The following is a 16,951-nucleotide window of genomic DNA, read 5'->3' on the forward strand; positions in this document are numbered from 1 at the left end:
CCTGTCAACACTCTTGCCCAGTAGGAGGGCAGGTGGGCAGGTGGGGGCTCCCTTGCTCAGATCTCCTGGTGGCCTGGGGCTAAATCAGGCCCTAATCCACTCAGCTCTCCTTTTACAGAGGTGAGGGAGAGCCCTGCAGGCAGGCAGCCCACCTTCTTTGGGGTGGGGGTAGGGATGGGGGCATCAGGGGGAGCAGGACAGAGGCGTGAGGGCCTAGGAACACCCTCAGACAGGAGGTGAGGGTCTCATGGCAGGTTGGCCCTGGATCAGCCTCCACCTTCCCTTCCTCCCTACATGGTGGGTGAGCACCCCGGCACGGCGGCCCCAGCCCAGGCCTGCCTTCCTGCCTGTGCCACACATGCTCCCAGGGCCCCACCAGGCCGTCCTAGCTAGGAATGGGGGGCTGCAGACTGGTGAGGTCAGTGGGGCTGGCAGGGGTGGGGTGAGGACTAAGGTGAGGCAGGCAAAAGACTCTCCCTCCTGCTTTGCGACCGGAAGGAAGAACTCAGTGGGCTCCAGGGAAGGTTCCAGGCAAGGATGGAACCACCCTGGGTCTCACCTCTGCCCATGACTCACTGCTTATGACTCCCTCCCTCCTCACCTCCCCGGCCCCTTTCCCTCCATCCCTGTCATGTGGGGCCACTGCCAAGCCTCAAACTCCCTTGGATGCCCAAGTGGCTGCCACGGCCAGGAGGTGGGTCCAGGGCGGGGCGGGACTGAGCTGGGGTGAGTGGGCCCCCCGAGGCTCTGATGGAGGTCCTGGGCCTCTGAACCCAGGCAGGCTCCCCACAGCAGGGAAGGCAGTTCTAGAATCCCAGGCCAGCAGGAGCGGCTGGCTGGGCCCTGCCGTGGGTGGAGGGAGAAGCCAATGAAAGGGCCCTTTACACAGTGCCACGCACAGGAAACCATTCCAACCACCAGAATGATCTGGGAAAACTGCAGTGACCTGTGGGCCCTCTGGGCTCACCAACCAGCGTGGCAGCTGGCGTGGCTTCAGGGTGGAGGAGGGTGACAAGGGGACCCGCTGATCCCTCCCACCCAGCCACTCCCCCTGGTGACGGCTGGCTGTGCGCCCCTGGGCAGGCACTTTCTCCACAGTATCTTGGATCTTCCTACAAATCTGGCTTGAAGCCCTGTGGGAGGGTTTCCCAGTGGCCAGTCCTGCAGTGCCCCCTGCTGTCCTAGCCCCCAGCGACAGGCAAAAAGAGGGGGGGCCCAAGTCCCTCCGAGGAGCTCAAGTGTCACCATCCACAGGGGTGGGCGCGGGGAAAGCCAACATCCCCAAGACTCCGGAGTCAAAGACCGTCTCATCGTCGTCCCTGCCACCACATCTATAATCTGGCTGCCCAAAGGGCTCCGTGTTTAATTCAGTCAGTCCTGCTCTCTGGGGGGGCGGGAGGGGGGGGCTCCCCAGCCTGGGTGCTGTAAACAGCTCCTAGAAGCCTCTCCCCTTGTCCTCGGATTGCCCCCTCCCACTCTCCATCCCAGGGGATGGGGGCAGTTGTGAGCCCCTTTTACCCAGCCAGCCTGCCCCCTTTTGGGGGGGACAAAAAGGCAAAGAGGAAAGAGCCATAGAGCCCCTCGAGGGGAAAGCTCAAGAAAGCTGGAAGGAAACCGCAGAGGCAGTGCCAGGCCTGGGAGAGTGAGCTTGCCCTGGAAGTGCTGACGCCCCCGTGGGAGAACCCAAGACCTGAGCGCAGACAGCAGAGCAGGGGATCGTGGGCAGGCGGGCAAGCCCTGCGAGCCTCTGGGGGAGCCCCAGCGGGACGGAGAAGCCCCTGTGACTGGGGGGCCCGGGAAACCAGCCAGCGGCACATTTGCTCTCCTGCCCGAGAACAAGAGAGAAGAGGACCAGGAGTAAGGACATAAGGAAAACTGTCCTGAACTCAGAGGTGCTCCCAGTGTGGACCTGAAACGATCCGCAGCTGACTGTGGGACACGAAGAGATTTCAGCAGCCGGGCTGGCGAGGGAGAGGAGGGTGAAGCGCGCCACCGTGGCCCTGTCCTCCTTCCAGAAGCCATTGAGAGTTACTAATAAAAATGCATGAAGGAAGCTTCAAGGGCAATTTTATTTATTTAATTTTTATGGAGATTTTATCCATTTATTCATGAGAGACAGAGAGAGAGAGGCAGAGACACAGGCAGAGGGAGAAGTAGGCTCCATGCAGGGAGCCCGAAGTGGGACTCGAGCCCAGGACCCCGGGATCCCACCCGGGCGGAAGGCAGGTGCCAAACCGCTGAGCCACTCAGGGGTCCCGCAAGCGCAGTTTTACTAGGACTTCACCTGTCGGGGATCTGCTTCTCCAAGTGGCGAGCTCTTCATTTTGTTAAGGGTTACACGGTTATATAAGAGGAACTGTCAGTCCATCTTGTCCGGAAGCTCTGATCGTGGTTTCCAACTCTGGCTAAGTCCAGGACCAAAAAGTTGTAAGTGACACAAAGCGGCCCTGCAGCGGCCCTTCTCCCAGTCTGCGGAGGAGCAGGAACCAGACCAGCAGACTCGCCCTTCTCCGGCTGGGGGCGCCGAGGGGGCTCCTCATCGAACCCCTCTGGGCTCCCGCATCCTCAGTCTTCCTCAGTCTGTAGGATGATGACTGTACCCAGGACGCAGGGGTGTTGGGAAAACCTGATGTCGTCCCATCCTGAGGGTGTGCGCGAGGTCACCCTGGTTCTGGTGGCTCCAGCACCCCCCTCCCCTACCTGTCTCCACAAAGCCTCCCCACCTGTTTCTGAAAGTTCCTGGTTTCGCCAGTGCTCAGGAACTGGGGAGTAAATCGGTCTTTCCCAGGACAGCCCACTGGCCGGTTCAGAGAGTGTCGTGTCATTGGTCACTCCAGCGACAATGTTTTTTTCTGATTCTAGAGGGCTCTCACGGGTTTCTTACAGAGTGGGAAGAGGTTTGCTCCTCCACTGTGTTCCATTTGGTTCTGTATCAAAAAGGCGCCTTTTCCCCCCAGAAGCACTGTCCCCCATACCCTAGGGACTGCTCTTCCCCAGGTACCTGCCCTTGCACCCCCTCCTCCTTCAGCAAGGCAGGAAGCCCTGCTTCATCCAGTCCCGCCCACAGACACATCTGTGTGCACATGGTGGGGACCCTCTGTGTCCCAAATGTACCCAGGGTCAGCCTGGACCACGCTCTGCCAGCAGTGGTGGTGCTTGCAGGGCCCCCTTTTTTCCTCCCTGGACTCTTGGGGACCAGATATGTCCCAGAATTCACAACTTTTCCGAACAGAGAAAGGTCACGTGCGGCCTGTCCTATGTGCTAGATCTCGATCCCAGCAGCGTGTAGCCGCGGAGCCACTGTGTCCAGACTCGCTCGTCCTGCCTCAGGTCAGGTCAGGTTTTGCTGCTAAATGTGACTGTGGCAAGCTTGGGACAAACGCTTTGGTTTTCGGAACTCTTTAGAATTACGGATAAAGTTTAGAATTATGGAAAAAGGATGGAGGGTATGGTTCTGGGTATGGTTGAAAGTCCCCTGTTCCGGCGAGAAGAGGAAAGCTGAGCATTTATTTTGCACCGACGATGTGCTCCGCTCATGCATTTCTGGCTCTTCCGGCTAGGCCGTCCCACTAAGGAGTTGGGTGCTGGTGGGCCCCAGCCTGGACAGCCTGGACTCCAGGCCTGGACCTCCCCTTCGGGGGGGAAAGGTCGGCTCTGCCTGACTGGGAAACAGAAAGCAGCCACTAATGTGTTTACCCAAAGCCCAGAGCAGGTGGGAGGTCCATCTGCTAATCTCTCCCAGCTGCCTCTCCCGGCTGGCACCACGGCCCAGAGGAGCGAGGGGCCCAGGAGAGGCTGGGAGGGGCTGGGCAGAGCCCTGGGGACCTGTCTGCTGGGCCCTCCACCCCGTGGTGGAGAAAGAGGCCTTCCTCCAAGTGGAGCCCGCTGAGTCCTCCCTTCCCATCCCCTCCTCCCCAGCCGGATGGCCAAGAAGGCACTTCCTGTCTCAGCGGCAGCGACAATGAAAACCCTAGGGCTATTCTGGGTCCTTGAACCTGTCCTGGCTCCAGGGCAGGGAGTTAAGTGGAATGGAAGCAGGATGCTTGAGACTCAAGCCGTGGTGTCGCCCTAGGGCTGGGACATCTAATCTGCTTTAAAATCACCCCTTTTCCCAAGCAGCGCCCCCCCCACCTCTTACCGGGCCAAAACCTCTGGCTTCCCCAGCCTTGAATATGCCTGGAATCCCACCTAGCTTCCTTGCATCCTGGCTTTGCCACCTGAAGCCAGAGAAGCGATGACTCGGGAATGAAAGGTAAGCAATGGGGGGTGCGGAGGCGGGGTGGGGGGTGGCTGGAAATGATTCATGTCCATCCATCCACCCACCCATCTTGCCGTTCATTCATTCATCCAACCCACGTTCACCCAGCCTTCAGAACGTGCCAGGTGAAGTGTCCGTCACAAAGGAATGCCTGTAGCACCGGCCACTTACTAACTAGCCTGTCCCTGACAGAGTCCTCTCCTTGCGCCGGGAAGTGGGGATTGCTGGTGAAGCTAAGGTGAGGGTCGGATAAATTGTACGCCCCTGCACCCGGGGAGCCACCCCCACAGGAGGGAGCCTCCCCCGCCGCCCACGTCTTAGTGGGCACACCACGAAGGCAGCAGTGTAGCTGGCCCTGAGCCACCTCCAAGCTCCCTGGTTGGGCCCTTGCTCTACATTTCTGCCCCTTTGGGAAGGCCGGGAGGCTTGAGCACAGAGCCCGCCGCCGTGCCCTCTGGCCGCGACCCCGGGGTGCAGGGCAGGTGGGCGTCGTGGATGACCTCTCGGACGGTGGCCCGGAAAGTCTTGCTGACAAGGCAGTAGAGGCCGAAGTTGACGGCGGTGTTGAGCATGGCGGTCATGTTGGCCACGTCCAAGGCCAGGTGCACCCTCCAGTCCCGGTGGACGGGGGCCACGTACAGGTGGTAGAGCATGACAAAGATCCGGGGCGCCCAAAGGAGGGCGAAGAGCGTGGTGACGCCCAGGAGGATGGCCGTACTCTTGCCCACCCGGGGCCGCGGCCCACCGTGGCTCCTCCTGCGCAGCCGCCAGATGATGGCCGAGTTGGCGGCCAGGAAAACACCGCAGGGGATGAAGTAGACGGTGAGGCAGTGGGCCCACTTGAGGACCTCGTCCAGCAGGCTGGGGGCGTCCGCGTCCCGCCACACGTCCAGCCACCAGTAGAAGGGGACGCCCGTCAGCAGGGCAGCTCCGAGGACGGTGGCGATGGCCCGGCGGCTCCGGCCCGGGGACGAGGCGGCCCGGTGGTGCAGGGGGTGGCACAGGGCGCTGTAGCGGTCGACCGTGAGCAGCACAGCGATCCACACCGAGGCGTGGTTGGCGGCAAACTCCAGGATGTTCGCCGAGCGCACCACGGCCCGGGGCACCTCGCGGGCCAGCACGGCCCCCTGCAGGAGGAACCCCACGAACACGATGACCACCTGCGTGACGATGTCCGAGGCCGTGAGCGCCAGAAGGTAGTGGTAGGAGGGCTTCCTGGTCCTGGCGGCCAGCCGGGCCAGGGCCACCGTGGTCAGGAGGTTGACTGATGACGGCAGAGGTCGCAGAGGGCAGAGGGCAGAGGCGTTAGAAGGGCGGCTCAGCCTACATTTCCGAGGCGTTATCATCGTCCCTCTCTGCCTGCTGGGCCGGGCGCCTCTTTTCCTCTTTCCAGACGCTTCTTAAAGCTCACTTTATCAGGGAGGCTAACCAGACCAGGCCTGCCCTGTCCATCCGTACACCACAGGCCACTGACTTCACCCCGGGGCAAGGCCTCTGCCTTACACACAAGCAGGGGTGGGTAATCCCACAAGGCTGAGACCACCTGTCCTTTCCTGCCTCCACTTCCCCACCTGCCCCCTAGCTCTGTTGCTTTTGGAATCAGTGGAGGGTACGGGAAGCTTTCAACCAAGCAGCCCTACATGAGCTTAGTCAGCCGAGCACAGTACCCACTGCCGGGGGGGGGGGATGGGGGTGGCTCTCCCTTCTGGTGAAACCTCAGCTTTAGCCGCTGAGCGCCCCAAAACCTGGCCACTCACTTTTACTCCCCGCTATGCTTTGCTCCCCAAAGACCCGGATCGCCCTATAAAGTCAAAGGGTATCCTGGTGTCTAAGATTCTGGGTCTCAGGGGTCAGCACAGAGGATGGGCACCCACGGAAGAAGGACCCCTCCCATTTCTGCCCACCCTCAGCTCCCCAACCCCAGCTTCCCCACTCACCAGGCAGCCCCAGGCCCAGCAGGATGCTGTAGTAGATGACAGGGATGACACCAGCCACACACGGGGACCTCCCTGGGATTTCTGGCCAATGGCCCTCCAACTCCTGGCTTGGCCTACTGCCGTTGGCTGTGGGCAGCAGGGTCGTTTGGAGCGGGCCGGCTAGGGAGGGCAGAAGGGGGGAGTGGGGCTTCGAGCTTTAGGTCTCTCTCCAGCCTGCTCCTGCCCCTGAGATCTATTCACCCCTACTCTCTGAACACACCCTGGTCAGGCCCAGCAAATGACAATCCCTACGGCCTGGTCCACCCCACCCCTCCGTGGCCTGACGCCCCTGTTAAAGGGAAGAAGTCCTCCGTGGCGTTTTTGCTGCCGTGGACACTATTTCTTCATTGTGTTGCTGGAGGTACCCCTTCTGCCTGGGAGGCAGGGCCCTGAAACAGGCTGCAGGCACAGTCAGGGGGGCAGGGGGGCCCTGTTTCAGCATACAGATTCCTGGGGCTCTGCAGGCAGGCTGCACGGCGCTCCAGAGCGGGGCTGGGGCAGCTGTGTCTTTAGTGAGCGGCCCGGGTGATTCTCACCCACGGTGACTCACAGCGGCCACCCGGCTCTCCTCAACAGCTGCCTCGTCTCTACGGAGGGACATTACTAGGTTTCCTGCTCTTCGTCCCTAAAGAGCAGCCCTCCTCGTAGGTTAGCAATCCTGGAGCTGGGATGGCCCTGGTTTTCAGACCGGGAAACAGTCCAAAGGAGTGAAGTGACCACATACTCTGGCCCTTGCTCCTCTCAGCCCACACTTTAGGTTTTTGGTTTCAAGGTCCAGCTTTAGATTTCCTGCTGAAGCCCCCCACCCAGTCGTCCCCGCCCCTCTCCCCACCCCAGCTACACCTAGTTTTCCTGCCCCCCACTCATGGGTGATCAGCTTCAAGCTTCTTGATTCCTCACCTGTTCCTCACCTGCCTGCCACCGTCCTCCCACCCTCATTCTGGATACTTTACCTGTCTCCTGCCCCTCAAGCGTCATGCTCTTGGGTCCCGAGTCCTAGGTCACCTTGTGGCTTTTCTGGGGGTCCACACGGCTCCCTCCCAGCATCGCCAGCTCTCCAAGGGGTGGTTTGGCCCACGATTCTTCCCGCAGCACTGAGACTGAGCCGGTCAGTGCAGAGAGGTGGGGTGGTGGGAGGAGGGAGGAGGAGGAAGGAAAGGGTGGGGCCGAGGCTCAGGGGAATGAGTCTACACAGTGGATGCTGCCTGGAGCAAACCGGGATCCCCCAGGGTACTCAGGCTGGGAGAGGGGCCTTGAGGAGGTGGCTGGCCTGGGGCTCTGGATAGGCTGCCCGGTGCCCCAGGGCACTCTGGAGACTGGCCTGGGCTCAGGCAGGGCATTGACACCCTGGGTGCCAGGACTTCAGGACGAGGCAGAAGGATCCCATCTGTGGCATCAAAGAGAGGAGGGCATAAAGGCGGGGGGGCGGGGGAGACCCAGTGCAGGGCAGGGGTGAGGCTGCCATGGGCAGAGCCCAGATCTAGAGAGAGGCCTCACACGCCAGGTTTGACGGATTCAGTCCTACGGTGGAGGCAGGGGGTGGGAGGAGGAGGCTGCCTGGGGGGTTTGGGCCTGGAAGGGTGGCAGGAAGCTGTGGGCCGCGGTGGCAGTGGCCATCGGGAGAAGCCTGACCAGGCCGCCAGTAGCCCTGGGAATCCAAGACCCAGAGGCCCCCAGGAGCTGTTGTTTCCCTTGCTGTGGCGAAGTGGACCATTCCCCCAGGAATATGCAAATAAACAGCAGCAGGTGCAGCGAGCACTCTGGAGAGGCTGGAATCTGTGGCCACTGGCTCCCCCCAGCCCCGTGAGGAAATGACCAGTGCAGCCCACAGTGGGTGCCAGGGACAAAGACGTGGCCTGACTCCAGTCAGGAATCACCTGCCGTGCCCATCTCTGGGAATGAGCAGAGCTTCCGGACTCCCTAAGATAGAGCCCAGGTCTGGGGCTGGGGCTGGACCCTCAGCCCACTCCCACCTTCACACCCACCCTGGGCTAACACAGGGGACTTGTTGCCCCCTGGTGGCTGTGCTCCGACCCTGCACAACTCTGACAGTCCCCGGCCTTGGGCCCGGTCCTCTGGGTGGCAAGGCAAGACCAGAACCAGCACGACCCACTCAGATCCCCAGGCTGTGTCCGGGACCTCCGCCCGGGTCTGGGGAATTCCAGAAGCCCAGGTAATTCCTCAGGCCACCACCTCCCTGCACCAGGAGGCTGTGGGTGAACGAGGAGCTGCTGGCAGCCACGTTGAAATGACCAAGCGTGTTCCCAAGCACTTACTCTTGTTCCTACAATTGTCACCCTCACGGCAGCCCCACAAGCTAACCCTGGTGACCTCCATTTCACATAAGAGGGGACGGAGGCTCAGAGAAGTTCAGCAGCTTGGCTAGGGCCACAGAGCCACTGTGTGACAGTGGGAATTTGAACTGAGGTTTGTTGCTCCCTTAAAGCACTTGTCACTCCCTCATGCAACCTGCCCTGGAAGAACAGGTGCACAGGCAGGAAGAGGCCAGGGAGGGCTCAGGCTTTTGGGAGGAGGGGATGTGGGTCATACAGAGCACTCAGATGGGGGGGGGCATTGCAGTGTGTGTGGGGGGGTAGCGTGGTAGAGGTTACTGGGGCTGGAGAGTGGATGTGCCACCATAACGGGACAGCCTGGCTTCCCGGAAGCTTTCAGTAGCCTGTGAGTTACTTCAGGGAAATATTCCTTTTTGTTTATTATTAGCGTGTCCCCCCCCCCACCGAGTACACGGGCCTGGAACCTAAACTCATGATCCTTTGCTCCCCAGTCTAAGTGTCTGAAGGCACCCTAGCTCAGGAAGGCAGATGTTACAGATGTAAGGGAGCCTGCACTCTGGGTAGGGCTGGGTCTGGGGGCCCACTGCTTTGGGGTGAGTATTGCCCCCATCCGGCATCTGATCACCCATTCTGCAGATTCAGAAAACCATCCTGCCCCAAGCTTGCGAGAATTTTCAGTGGCTTTCACAGCACTAGAAGTTCCTTGCCCATTGGGAATCACATCTGTCTGAAATAGCTTCCCATGTAGGGTCATGGGAAAAAAAAAGTCAAGCAGAAAAATGGCATTTGAACTCAGGCTGCCGTGAGATCTCAGACAAGTCACTCAGGTTATAAACACGCTTTGTCTCAGGCAGGAAGTAGCACTCCTCTCTGGGAATTGTTCTAGCTTGTGAGCTCATCAGACTCGCTCTCAAGGAAGGATGGAGCTTCCAGATCCACAGGGCAAAATAAATCTGAGTGTCTCAGATCCTCGATCTCAACGGCTGTGCAGGGCAAATGCCCTCCTTTCTCTCTCTGGCTCCAAGACTCTCGCACACTACACACATGATGCAGGTGTATGTGCACACACACACACACACACACACTACACACATGATGCAGGTGTATGTGCGCGCGCACACACACACACACACACGAAGCAGGCACGCACTCCAGCAACTCTCAGACTAAGAAGCAGAGAACAGAGAATGCCTATTTCTGGAAAGCCACTTTCCAAATCATTAGAGGGGGTTCAGGGACAATGAAGTTAGCAATTTTAGGAGGTGGGGTTTGAGGTGACCCTTCCTAGTCTTCTTTTTTTAAAGATTTTATTTATTTATTCATGAGAGACACACAGAGAGAGGCAGAGACACAGGCAGAGGGAGAAGCAGGCTCCATGCAAGGAGCCTGATGTGGGACTCGATCCCGGGTCTCCAGGATCACACCCAGGCCGAAGGCAGGCGCTAAACCGCTGCGCCACCCAGGGATCCCCTTCCGAGTCTTCTTGGTAATCTGGGGCCGCCCGATCCCTGCACGCTGGAAATGGCATCCATCTAACTCCAGTAGGTAAATCTTAGCTTGGAGTGTACATGACAGTCACCCAACGTGCCTAGAAAATTACAGGCGTCCTGGCGTCTAAGTAGAGCATGAGAGATTGCGACATAGGTGGACTATACCTTCTAGAAACGCAGATGTAGCCCCAGGGAAGCTGGAGTTATGAAAAGAGTTTACTGAAAGCCAGTTTCCTGAGTACGGGGTTCTCTTACCAACGTCTCTTTATCGTCGATAACGTTCTTCCAGAAAATCACTGCGCGTGGAAGCAGGGATGCTCCGAGGCCCAGAACCCCCTCACACTGCGGCTCTGTCTTGCTGGGCCGGGCCGGGGAGGTGTACAGTCCATGGGAAGGGCAGGCAGGCAGCCAGGGGATGGTGGATTTGGACAAGGGGAGCCAGGCGTGAAGGTCAGGGCAGCCGGGAGGGGTTTCCGCTGGGCTGGATGGCTCCGTCTCTGCCAACCCGGACGAGGCAGGTGCCAGACCCAATTCTTGCTCTCTCCGCAGCTCTGGAGAGGGGGGTGGAGCTGTCGGCGTCTCTGTGCCAGCCGGGAGCAGAAATCAATGCATGGAGCTGGTGCCTGGGATCCAGAGAGCAGGGGAGGGCAGGCTCCATCCCAGGTCAAGGACCCAGCCTTGGGGGAAACTGTGCTGATCTCTGGGTCCATCGATTCATCGAGCTTAAAGGACTCCCTCCCTGGAAGAGCTGGGCCAGGCCCTACTTGCTGCCCAAAAAGGTGAGGCCTCAACGGGACACACGGACACACCTACTCCCCTTGGGCTCTTGACACCCCCCCTTTTCCTTTGGATTTAGAAGAGCACTCCTCTGCACTAACCCAGTCGAGATGGTGACCTGGCTCTCTGCTTCAATTTCTCCTACAATCGGGGTGGGATGTTGGGTCTGCTGTGTGCGTCCTTGGAACTCTGGGAAGGGAAGTGTTATATTTGGAAGTTAGAAGCTGGTAAAAGAAGCCTTCTAAGAGGTAAGCGGAGAGACCTGAGGCACTGGGGAAGGTGAATTAAAGGAAGTGACAGGGCAGACAGGTGGGTACTTCAGCATCTCCAGCTCCTAGCCCAGGTTTGTACTGGTTGGGGGTGGGGGTAGGGAGCGCTCTCTGCCAAGGGCTAGCCTCTTGCAAGGTGGCCAGCCCGGCTCTGGGCAGAGCATTTCCCATGCACAGGTGCACGGTGCAGAGTGCTAGTGCTCTGTGCCCGGCCCCACCATCCTAGCTCACCTTCATCCTGGGGGATGACGGTCACAGTCCCCAGGGGACCCTCCCCAAAGGCCCATCACCCTCCCCAGGGCATGCCAGGGCCGGCCTCAAAGGGGAACGTGAAAGGAACACCAGTTATCCCATGGGTCCCTATTGGAGACCCTTGCCCTGCTCTCTGAGAGCTAGGCCACCCCAAAATGGAAGAAGGGGAGGGATGGGGGCCTGGGCCGCCACTTCCCACTTCTCCTCCAGGCCCTCCCTTTGCTGCCCGCTCACCAAGGCACTTTAGCCAAGCTGCTGCCAAGCACGCTCTGTGCCAGGACAGAGACTGGGCCTGGGGGTTGGGGGAGGGGACTGGGGACCCTCTGGGCCAGCAGCTGCCAGAGGTCCTGGAGCCCCTGGCCTGCCCTTTGGAGAGCCTAAACCCCCCAGGAGACAACCGGCTAGCTCTGCTGGGTGGTGGAAGACGTGGGGGAGCTCGCCGGATCTGTCCCCCTCGGGGGCCCGCGGGCCACACAATAGCCCCAGGCTGCTGCTCCCTGGCTTAAGTGGTTGCCTGGGCAACAACTGGGGCCAGTTTCCACCAATCCTCGGCAGAGGCTGGATCAGGGGGAGGGAAGCCGGCCGGGAAGGGGGGCACCATCCCTTGTGCTGAATCCTATATAAGGAGGAGGGATGTGAGCGCAGTGGTCTGCGCTTCGCTGCCCCTCCAGTGAGCTCAGGGGCGGGGCACGAAGATGCTTCGCTTGGGCTGTGCCAAGCCTGGGTCCTGGGCCAGCTTCTGGGCCGTCCTGACCTTGGTGGGTCTGGCCACTCGAGCCGGTGAGTGGGCAGTGGGTGGGGTGGGGTGGGGGTGGAGGGCAGGGAGGAGAGGCCGGACCTTTCGCCGGGAGGGGGCGGTGTCCAGCAGGCCGGGAGATTTGATCGCGCCCGCCCCGCGGAGGGAAGAAGGGCTGGGAGGCAGCAGGGGTCTCAGCGACAGGAAGACCAGCCCACCGCCCACGCCGGACAGGTGGCCCCAGGCAGCCTGGGGTGTGAACGGCCCACCCACCCGGCCCTCACCCTCCCCTTCTCCCGCTGCCTCCCTTTCTGTTACACACAGATGCTCTGCTCTCGTGTCAGCCTCCTCTCTGGTTGTCCCCACGGGCCAGGGGCCTGCGCGTGTGCGCGTGTGTTCGGGGGGTGCTCGTCCGCTGCTCTCAGACACCCACCTAGTCTCCCTCTGAGGCTCCTCACACTGTTCTCTGCTTGGGGAAGCGGCTGGCAGCGTTTCCTGTCACTGAGTTCTCTGTGACGGGAGTGCATGTCCCCATCTGACCCTCACACATCCCTGGAAGCCCAAGAGAAGGACCCGGGGTGGGCAGCCTGGAAGGGGGAGGCCAGGCTCAACACTCAGGTCCCGTGAGAGTCCCCTTCCAGCACCAGCACGCCCTCTGTGTCTTCTCTGGTCCCCCCACAAGCCACCTGCTGCGAGTGGACTTCAGCCTCAGAGGTCAGGACCCAGGAGGGCAGCTGGGCCTGGAAACGGCTTCCCCTCATGCTCTGCCTCGGTCGTCCCACTTGTGCTCTGGTCCCTCCCAACCCTCACTGCTCCCCGCACCCCTAACCCATCCTTTTCTAGGGCCTCTGCAGGGCTGGCGCATGTCCTCTGGCTGGCTCCTTCCCGTCACTTCCTCAGGGAGCCGTCTAGGATTTATGCACCTCAAGCAGCCCTATCCTGACTACCGTCACTTCCTTATTTATCACAATCCCAAACTGGAGTGCTTATTTGTGTACTTACCGCCTGTCTAAGGAGCTGGTTGGTGCTTTTCTCAGTAGGTGAGCGCGGTGGGGTTCCTCGACCCTTGTCTGGTGCTCTGGCATCACGGAGACCAGTTCCCGGGCATTCCGGTTCATGATCTCTCCTCGCCAGGAATCTACCCCCCTCTGACAAGAGCATCCTCTCAGGGGCTGCTCAGGGTCAGGTTCATAAGCTTCCCCACCCGGGAAGTGCTTGTGTGCGTGCACGCTTACCTCTGCGTGCTCCAGGGGCGCAGACAAGTATGCACACAGCCTCCCCAGGCCCAGCCGCCCTCCGCCCACACCCAGGCACACGCATCCCCAGGTGGTCCCTCTGCACCCCTGGCTGGCACCCCCGGCCCAGGGGCCTTCTCAGCGGTGCTGCCTTCCTTCCTGCTGCAGCTCAGAGAGCCGATGTTGGTGGCGAGTCCACGGGCACCTCCATCAACCACTCCCAGACGCTGCTCCAACGCTTGCAGGAGCTGCTGCGGCAGGGCAATGCCAGCGACGTGGTTCTGCGGGTACAGGCCGCGGGGACGGACGAGGTCCGCGTGTTCCACACGCACCGCCTGCTGCTGGGCCTACACAGCGAGCTCTTCCGGGAGCTGCTGAGTAACCAGAGTGAGGTGGTGCTTCAGGAGCCCCGGGACTGCGCTGCTGTCTTCGACAAGTTCATCAGGTGGGCGCGGATTAGGGGAAGGCTTCCTCCCTTTCCCGGGCCCTGGCTTCTCCGCTTACGGGGTCCCAGAAGCCCTGGCCTCTCAGAAGACATTATGTGCATCCCCCAGAGGTCCATCCCCCAAGGTCTTCGCTTTTATTCGTCCCTTCTCTCCCTGCCCTTCCCACAAATCCAGCCTGACTCCCTGCCCTTGCCTGCAAGTCCCGTTGGCTCTGATGCCAGCTACCAAGTGCTCTCAGAGCTGTTTCCAAACCTGGTGTTGAGAGCTTTTAAAAACTGCAGATTCCCGGACCCCGGTCTGGGTCATCTGGCTTCAGGTCTGGGGTTGGGCTCGGCAGTGATTTTTTTATTTTCAGGCCTCCGTGTGGTTTTAGCATCTAGCCAGGTTTCCAACTGCAGGGCCAGAGGGAATAAGCCAGTGCTCTCTCTCTCATCTCCTGCTCCCTGCTGGTGTGCTGTACGGGGTGGGGGGGGGGCACCATTCACACTCTAGTCAGAGCAAGTAACCCTGTTTTAACAGTTTAGACAAGATGGCTGCAGAATACCAGGCAGCAGGAAGAGTCGTAACACAGAAGGGGAAGGGTCTTCCCCCCCACCAGTCAGTTCCATGAAAGAGGTCTTCTCCCAACCCCATACTGTGCCTCTGCTGAAGGTGATTGGCTAGAATTTAGTCACATGGCCATGTCCACTCTAAAGGAGGCTTAGAGTCATCTTTTATTCCCAGAAGCAAATAGTTGGGCTAAAATGCAGCAGGAAGGGGGAGACTGGGGAGGGGGGCGGTGTTGGTGCGGCTCTCTCTCCCGGCAGCTCTCGCCACATCCCCATGGAGCGTGGGGCCTGGCAAGGGTGAGCAGAGGGATGGGAGCAGATGGGGACAGGGAGTGAATGAGCAAGAGCCACACCGGAAGAGATCCAGGGAGAAAGATGAGCTTGCAAGAAGGGGGGGGGGGGGCGGGTAGAGGGAATTAACCTGTGTGGAGGGCCTGCTTTGTAGCCAGTCCAGTTCATTCTCCCCCAGCTGTCACAACGACCCTGGTAACCCCTCTCCCCGGACGATTAGCAGAAGGTTCAGTGAAGTCAAATGACTTGCGCACTTGCAAGCACAATATGGATCTGAGCCTGGGGTTGTGAAGCCCAGGATGGGTGGAGCCTTGTCTGTCCTGTAGCCTAAGGCTCGGGGCCTAGTAGATGCCCAGTAACGATGCATCCTTTCCGTGTCCCCCTGAGAAATGGTCCTTGAGAGGAAGATAGGAAGCCTCGTGGGTGGGTGGGTGGGGCTGACCACAAGGCTCTCCATCCAAGGCTGGGTCCCCTTTGGGGGGGTGTCTAGGGGCATGGTGGAGGGGGGGCGCCCTGACCCCGCCCCATCTCTGCGCCCCTCCCGCAGGTACCTGTACTGCGGCGAGCTGACCGTGCTGCTGGCCCAGGCCATCCCCCTGCACCGGCTGGCCACCAAGTACGGCGTGGCCTCCCTGCAGCGCGGCGTGGCCGACTACATGCGGGCGCACCTGGCGGGCGGCGCGGGCCCTGCGGTCGGCTGGTACCACTACGCGGTGAGCACCGGGGACGAGGCCCTGCGCCAGAGCTGCCTGCAGTTCCTGGCCTGGAACCTGTCGGCCGTGGCGGCCAGCGCGGAGTGGGGCGCCGTGAGCCCCGAGCTGCTGGCGCAGCTGCTGCCGCGCTCGGACCTGGTGCTGCAGGACGAGCTGGAGCTGTTCCACGCGCTCGAGGCGTGGCTGGGCCGCACCCGCCCTGCCCCGGCTGTGGCCGAGCGCGCACTGCGGGCCATCCGCTACCCCATGATCCCGCCGGCCCAGCTGTTCCAGCTGCAGGCGCGCTCGGCCGCCCTGGCGCGCCACGGCCCCGCGGTGGCCGACCTGCTGCTGCAGGCCTACCAGTTCCACGCCGCCTCGCCGCTGCACTTCGCCAAGTTCTTCGACGTCAACGGCAGCGCCTTCCTGCCCCGCAACTACCTCGCGCCCGCCTGGGGCGCCCCGTGGGTCATCAGCAACCCGGCCCGCGACGACCGCAGCACCAGCTTCCAGACGCAGCTGGGCCCCAGCGGCCACGACGCGGGCCGCCGGGTCACCTGGAACGTGCTCTTCTCGCCGCGCTGGCTGCCCGTCAGCCTGCGGCCCGTCTACGCGGACGCCGCGGGCACCGCGCTGCCCCCCGCACGCCCCGAGGACGGCCGGCCGCGCCTGGTGGTCACCCCGGCCAGCAGCGGTGGCGACGCGGCCGGCGTGAGCTTCCAGAAGACGGTGCTGGTGGGGGCGCGCCAGCACGGCCGCCTGCTGGTGCGCCACGCCTACAGCTTCCACCAGAGCAGCGAGGAGGCCGGCGACTTCCTGGCGCACGCGGACCTGCAGCGCCGCAACTCCGAGTACCTGGTGGAGAACGCCCTGCACCTCCACCTCATCGTCAAGCCCGTCTACCACACCCTCATCCGGACCCCCAAGTAGCCAGGCGGGCCGCGGCGGGGAGGGGCGCGCACCATCCGGGGTGCTCAGGCCGGTCCCCTGGGTGGCCCGGTGCTGGTGGCCTCGGAGCTGGGGTGCAGGGTGGTGCAGCAGGTGCCCCGTTTCACAGCTGCCTCGGAGGCTGCGCTCTTGGTTGAATAAATCGATGCTCAGAGAGCAGAGGAGGGGATGATTGTACCACCCAGTTCCAGGTAAAAGCAGCCCTCCTAGGTATGCGGGTTCCCCCATCTTTCATTAGCTTTTACCCAGGGCCCCCACCCCCACCTGGAACAGGGCAGGTAAGAGCAACGACATGGGCCAGCCTGGGAAAACTGGGGGTGGGGGGTGGGGGACGACTCCAGGACCTCTTGCTCAAGTTTTCTCACCTTGAAGCCACGAGGCTTACTTAGCTGGGCAGTTTCAGAGCCCTGATTTCCAGAGGGTACCACCTCCCACCCCCGTCTAGGTAATTAGGCTTTTTATGGTCTGAGCCACCCCAGGTCTCTGACCTCCCATGGGAGGGAGCGAGGAAGGTGTGAAGGCTTGTGGGGTGGGGCATGAACGGACTTTGCCGTCCTCACCCTTCCTAGGAACCGGCTAGAGGAAAAACCCGTCCCCTCCCCCTCAGGTGTTTGTAGGTTGGTGCAGTGTCACCAGCCACAGGGGGATGGGGTGTCGGGAGGGAGGAGGAAGGCAGCTGGGTTGCCTCTTAATCAGTCATGGCCCCCCTTACATTCCAGACAAGGTCTGGTTTCCAACA

At 61.2% G+C, this 16,951-nt stretch overlaps 2 protein-coding genes across 2 annotated transcripts; one reads left to right on the plus strand and one right to left on the minus strand.

The window, feature by feature from the left end:
* Positions 1 to 2,132: 2,132 nt before the first annotated feature.
* GPR142 (G protein-coupled receptor 142) lies at positions 2,133 to 14,989 on the minus strand. The gene is made up of 6 exons (XM_038546705.1): positions 12,486 to 14,989; positions 10,897 to 10,984; positions 10,274 to 10,599; positions 7,188 to 7,621; positions 6,196 to 6,354; positions 2,133 to 5,522 (listed from the first exon to the last, which is right to left on the minus strand). The coding sequence occupies exons 4-6, from the start codon at positions 7,210 to 7,212 to the stop codon at positions 4,651 to 4,653; spliced, it is 1,056 nt and encodes a 351-aa protein (XP_038402633.1). The 5' UTR covers positions 7,213 to 7,621; positions 10,274 to 10,599; positions 10,897 to 10,984; positions 12,486 to 14,989; the 3' UTR covers positions 2,133 to 4,650.
* BTBD17 (BTB domain containing 17) lies at positions 11,069 to 16,949 on the plus strand. Its single transcript, XM_038546704.1, has 3 exons — positions 11,069 to 12,096; positions 13,456 to 13,732; positions 15,120 to 16,949. The coding sequence occupies exons 1-3, from the start codon at positions 12,012 to 12,014 to the stop codon at positions 16,192 to 16,194; spliced, it is 1,437 nt and encodes a 478-aa protein (XP_038402632.1). The 5' UTR covers positions 11,069 to 12,011; the 3' UTR covers positions 16,195 to 16,949.
* Positions 16,950 to 16,951: the final 2 nt, after the last annotated feature.

Source organism: Canis lupus, chromosome 9, assembly GCF_011100685.1.
Source record: "Canis lupus familiaris isolate Mischka breed German Shepherd chromosome 9, alternate assembly UU_Cfam_GSD_1.0, whole genome shotgun sequence".
NCBI classification, from domain to species: domain Eukaryota; kingdom Metazoa; phylum Chordata; class Mammalia; order Carnivora; family Canidae; genus Canis; species Canis lupus.

Excerpts from the sequence above, each read along its gene's own strand:
- BTBD17 (XM_038546704.1), top strand. The coding sequence starts at position 12,012 with ATGCTTCGCTTGGGCTGTGCCAAGCCTGGGTCCTGGGCCAGCTTCTGG. Across the intron at positions 12,097-13,455 it reads GGGTCTGGCCACTCGAGCCG|CTCAGAGAGCCGATGTTGGT; the intron begins GTGAGTGGGCAG and ends TTCCTGCTGCAG. Across the intron at positions 13,733-15,119 it reads GTCTTCGACAAGTTCATCAG|GTACCTGTACTGCGGCGAGC; the intron begins GTGGGCGCGGAT and ends CCCCTCCCGCAG.
- GPR142 (XM_038546705.1), bottom strand. The coding sequence starts at position 7,212 with ATGACGCTTGAGGGGCAGGAGACAG. Across the intron at positions 6,355-7,187 it reads GCTTGAGGGGCAGGAGACAG|CCGGCCCGCTCCAAACGACC; the intron begins GTAAAGTATCCA and ends TGCCCTCCCTAG. Across the intron at positions 5,523-6,195 it reads GCTGGGCCTGGGGCTGCCTG|TCAACCTCCTGACCACGGTG; the intron begins GTGAGTGGGGAA and ends TGCCGTCATCAG.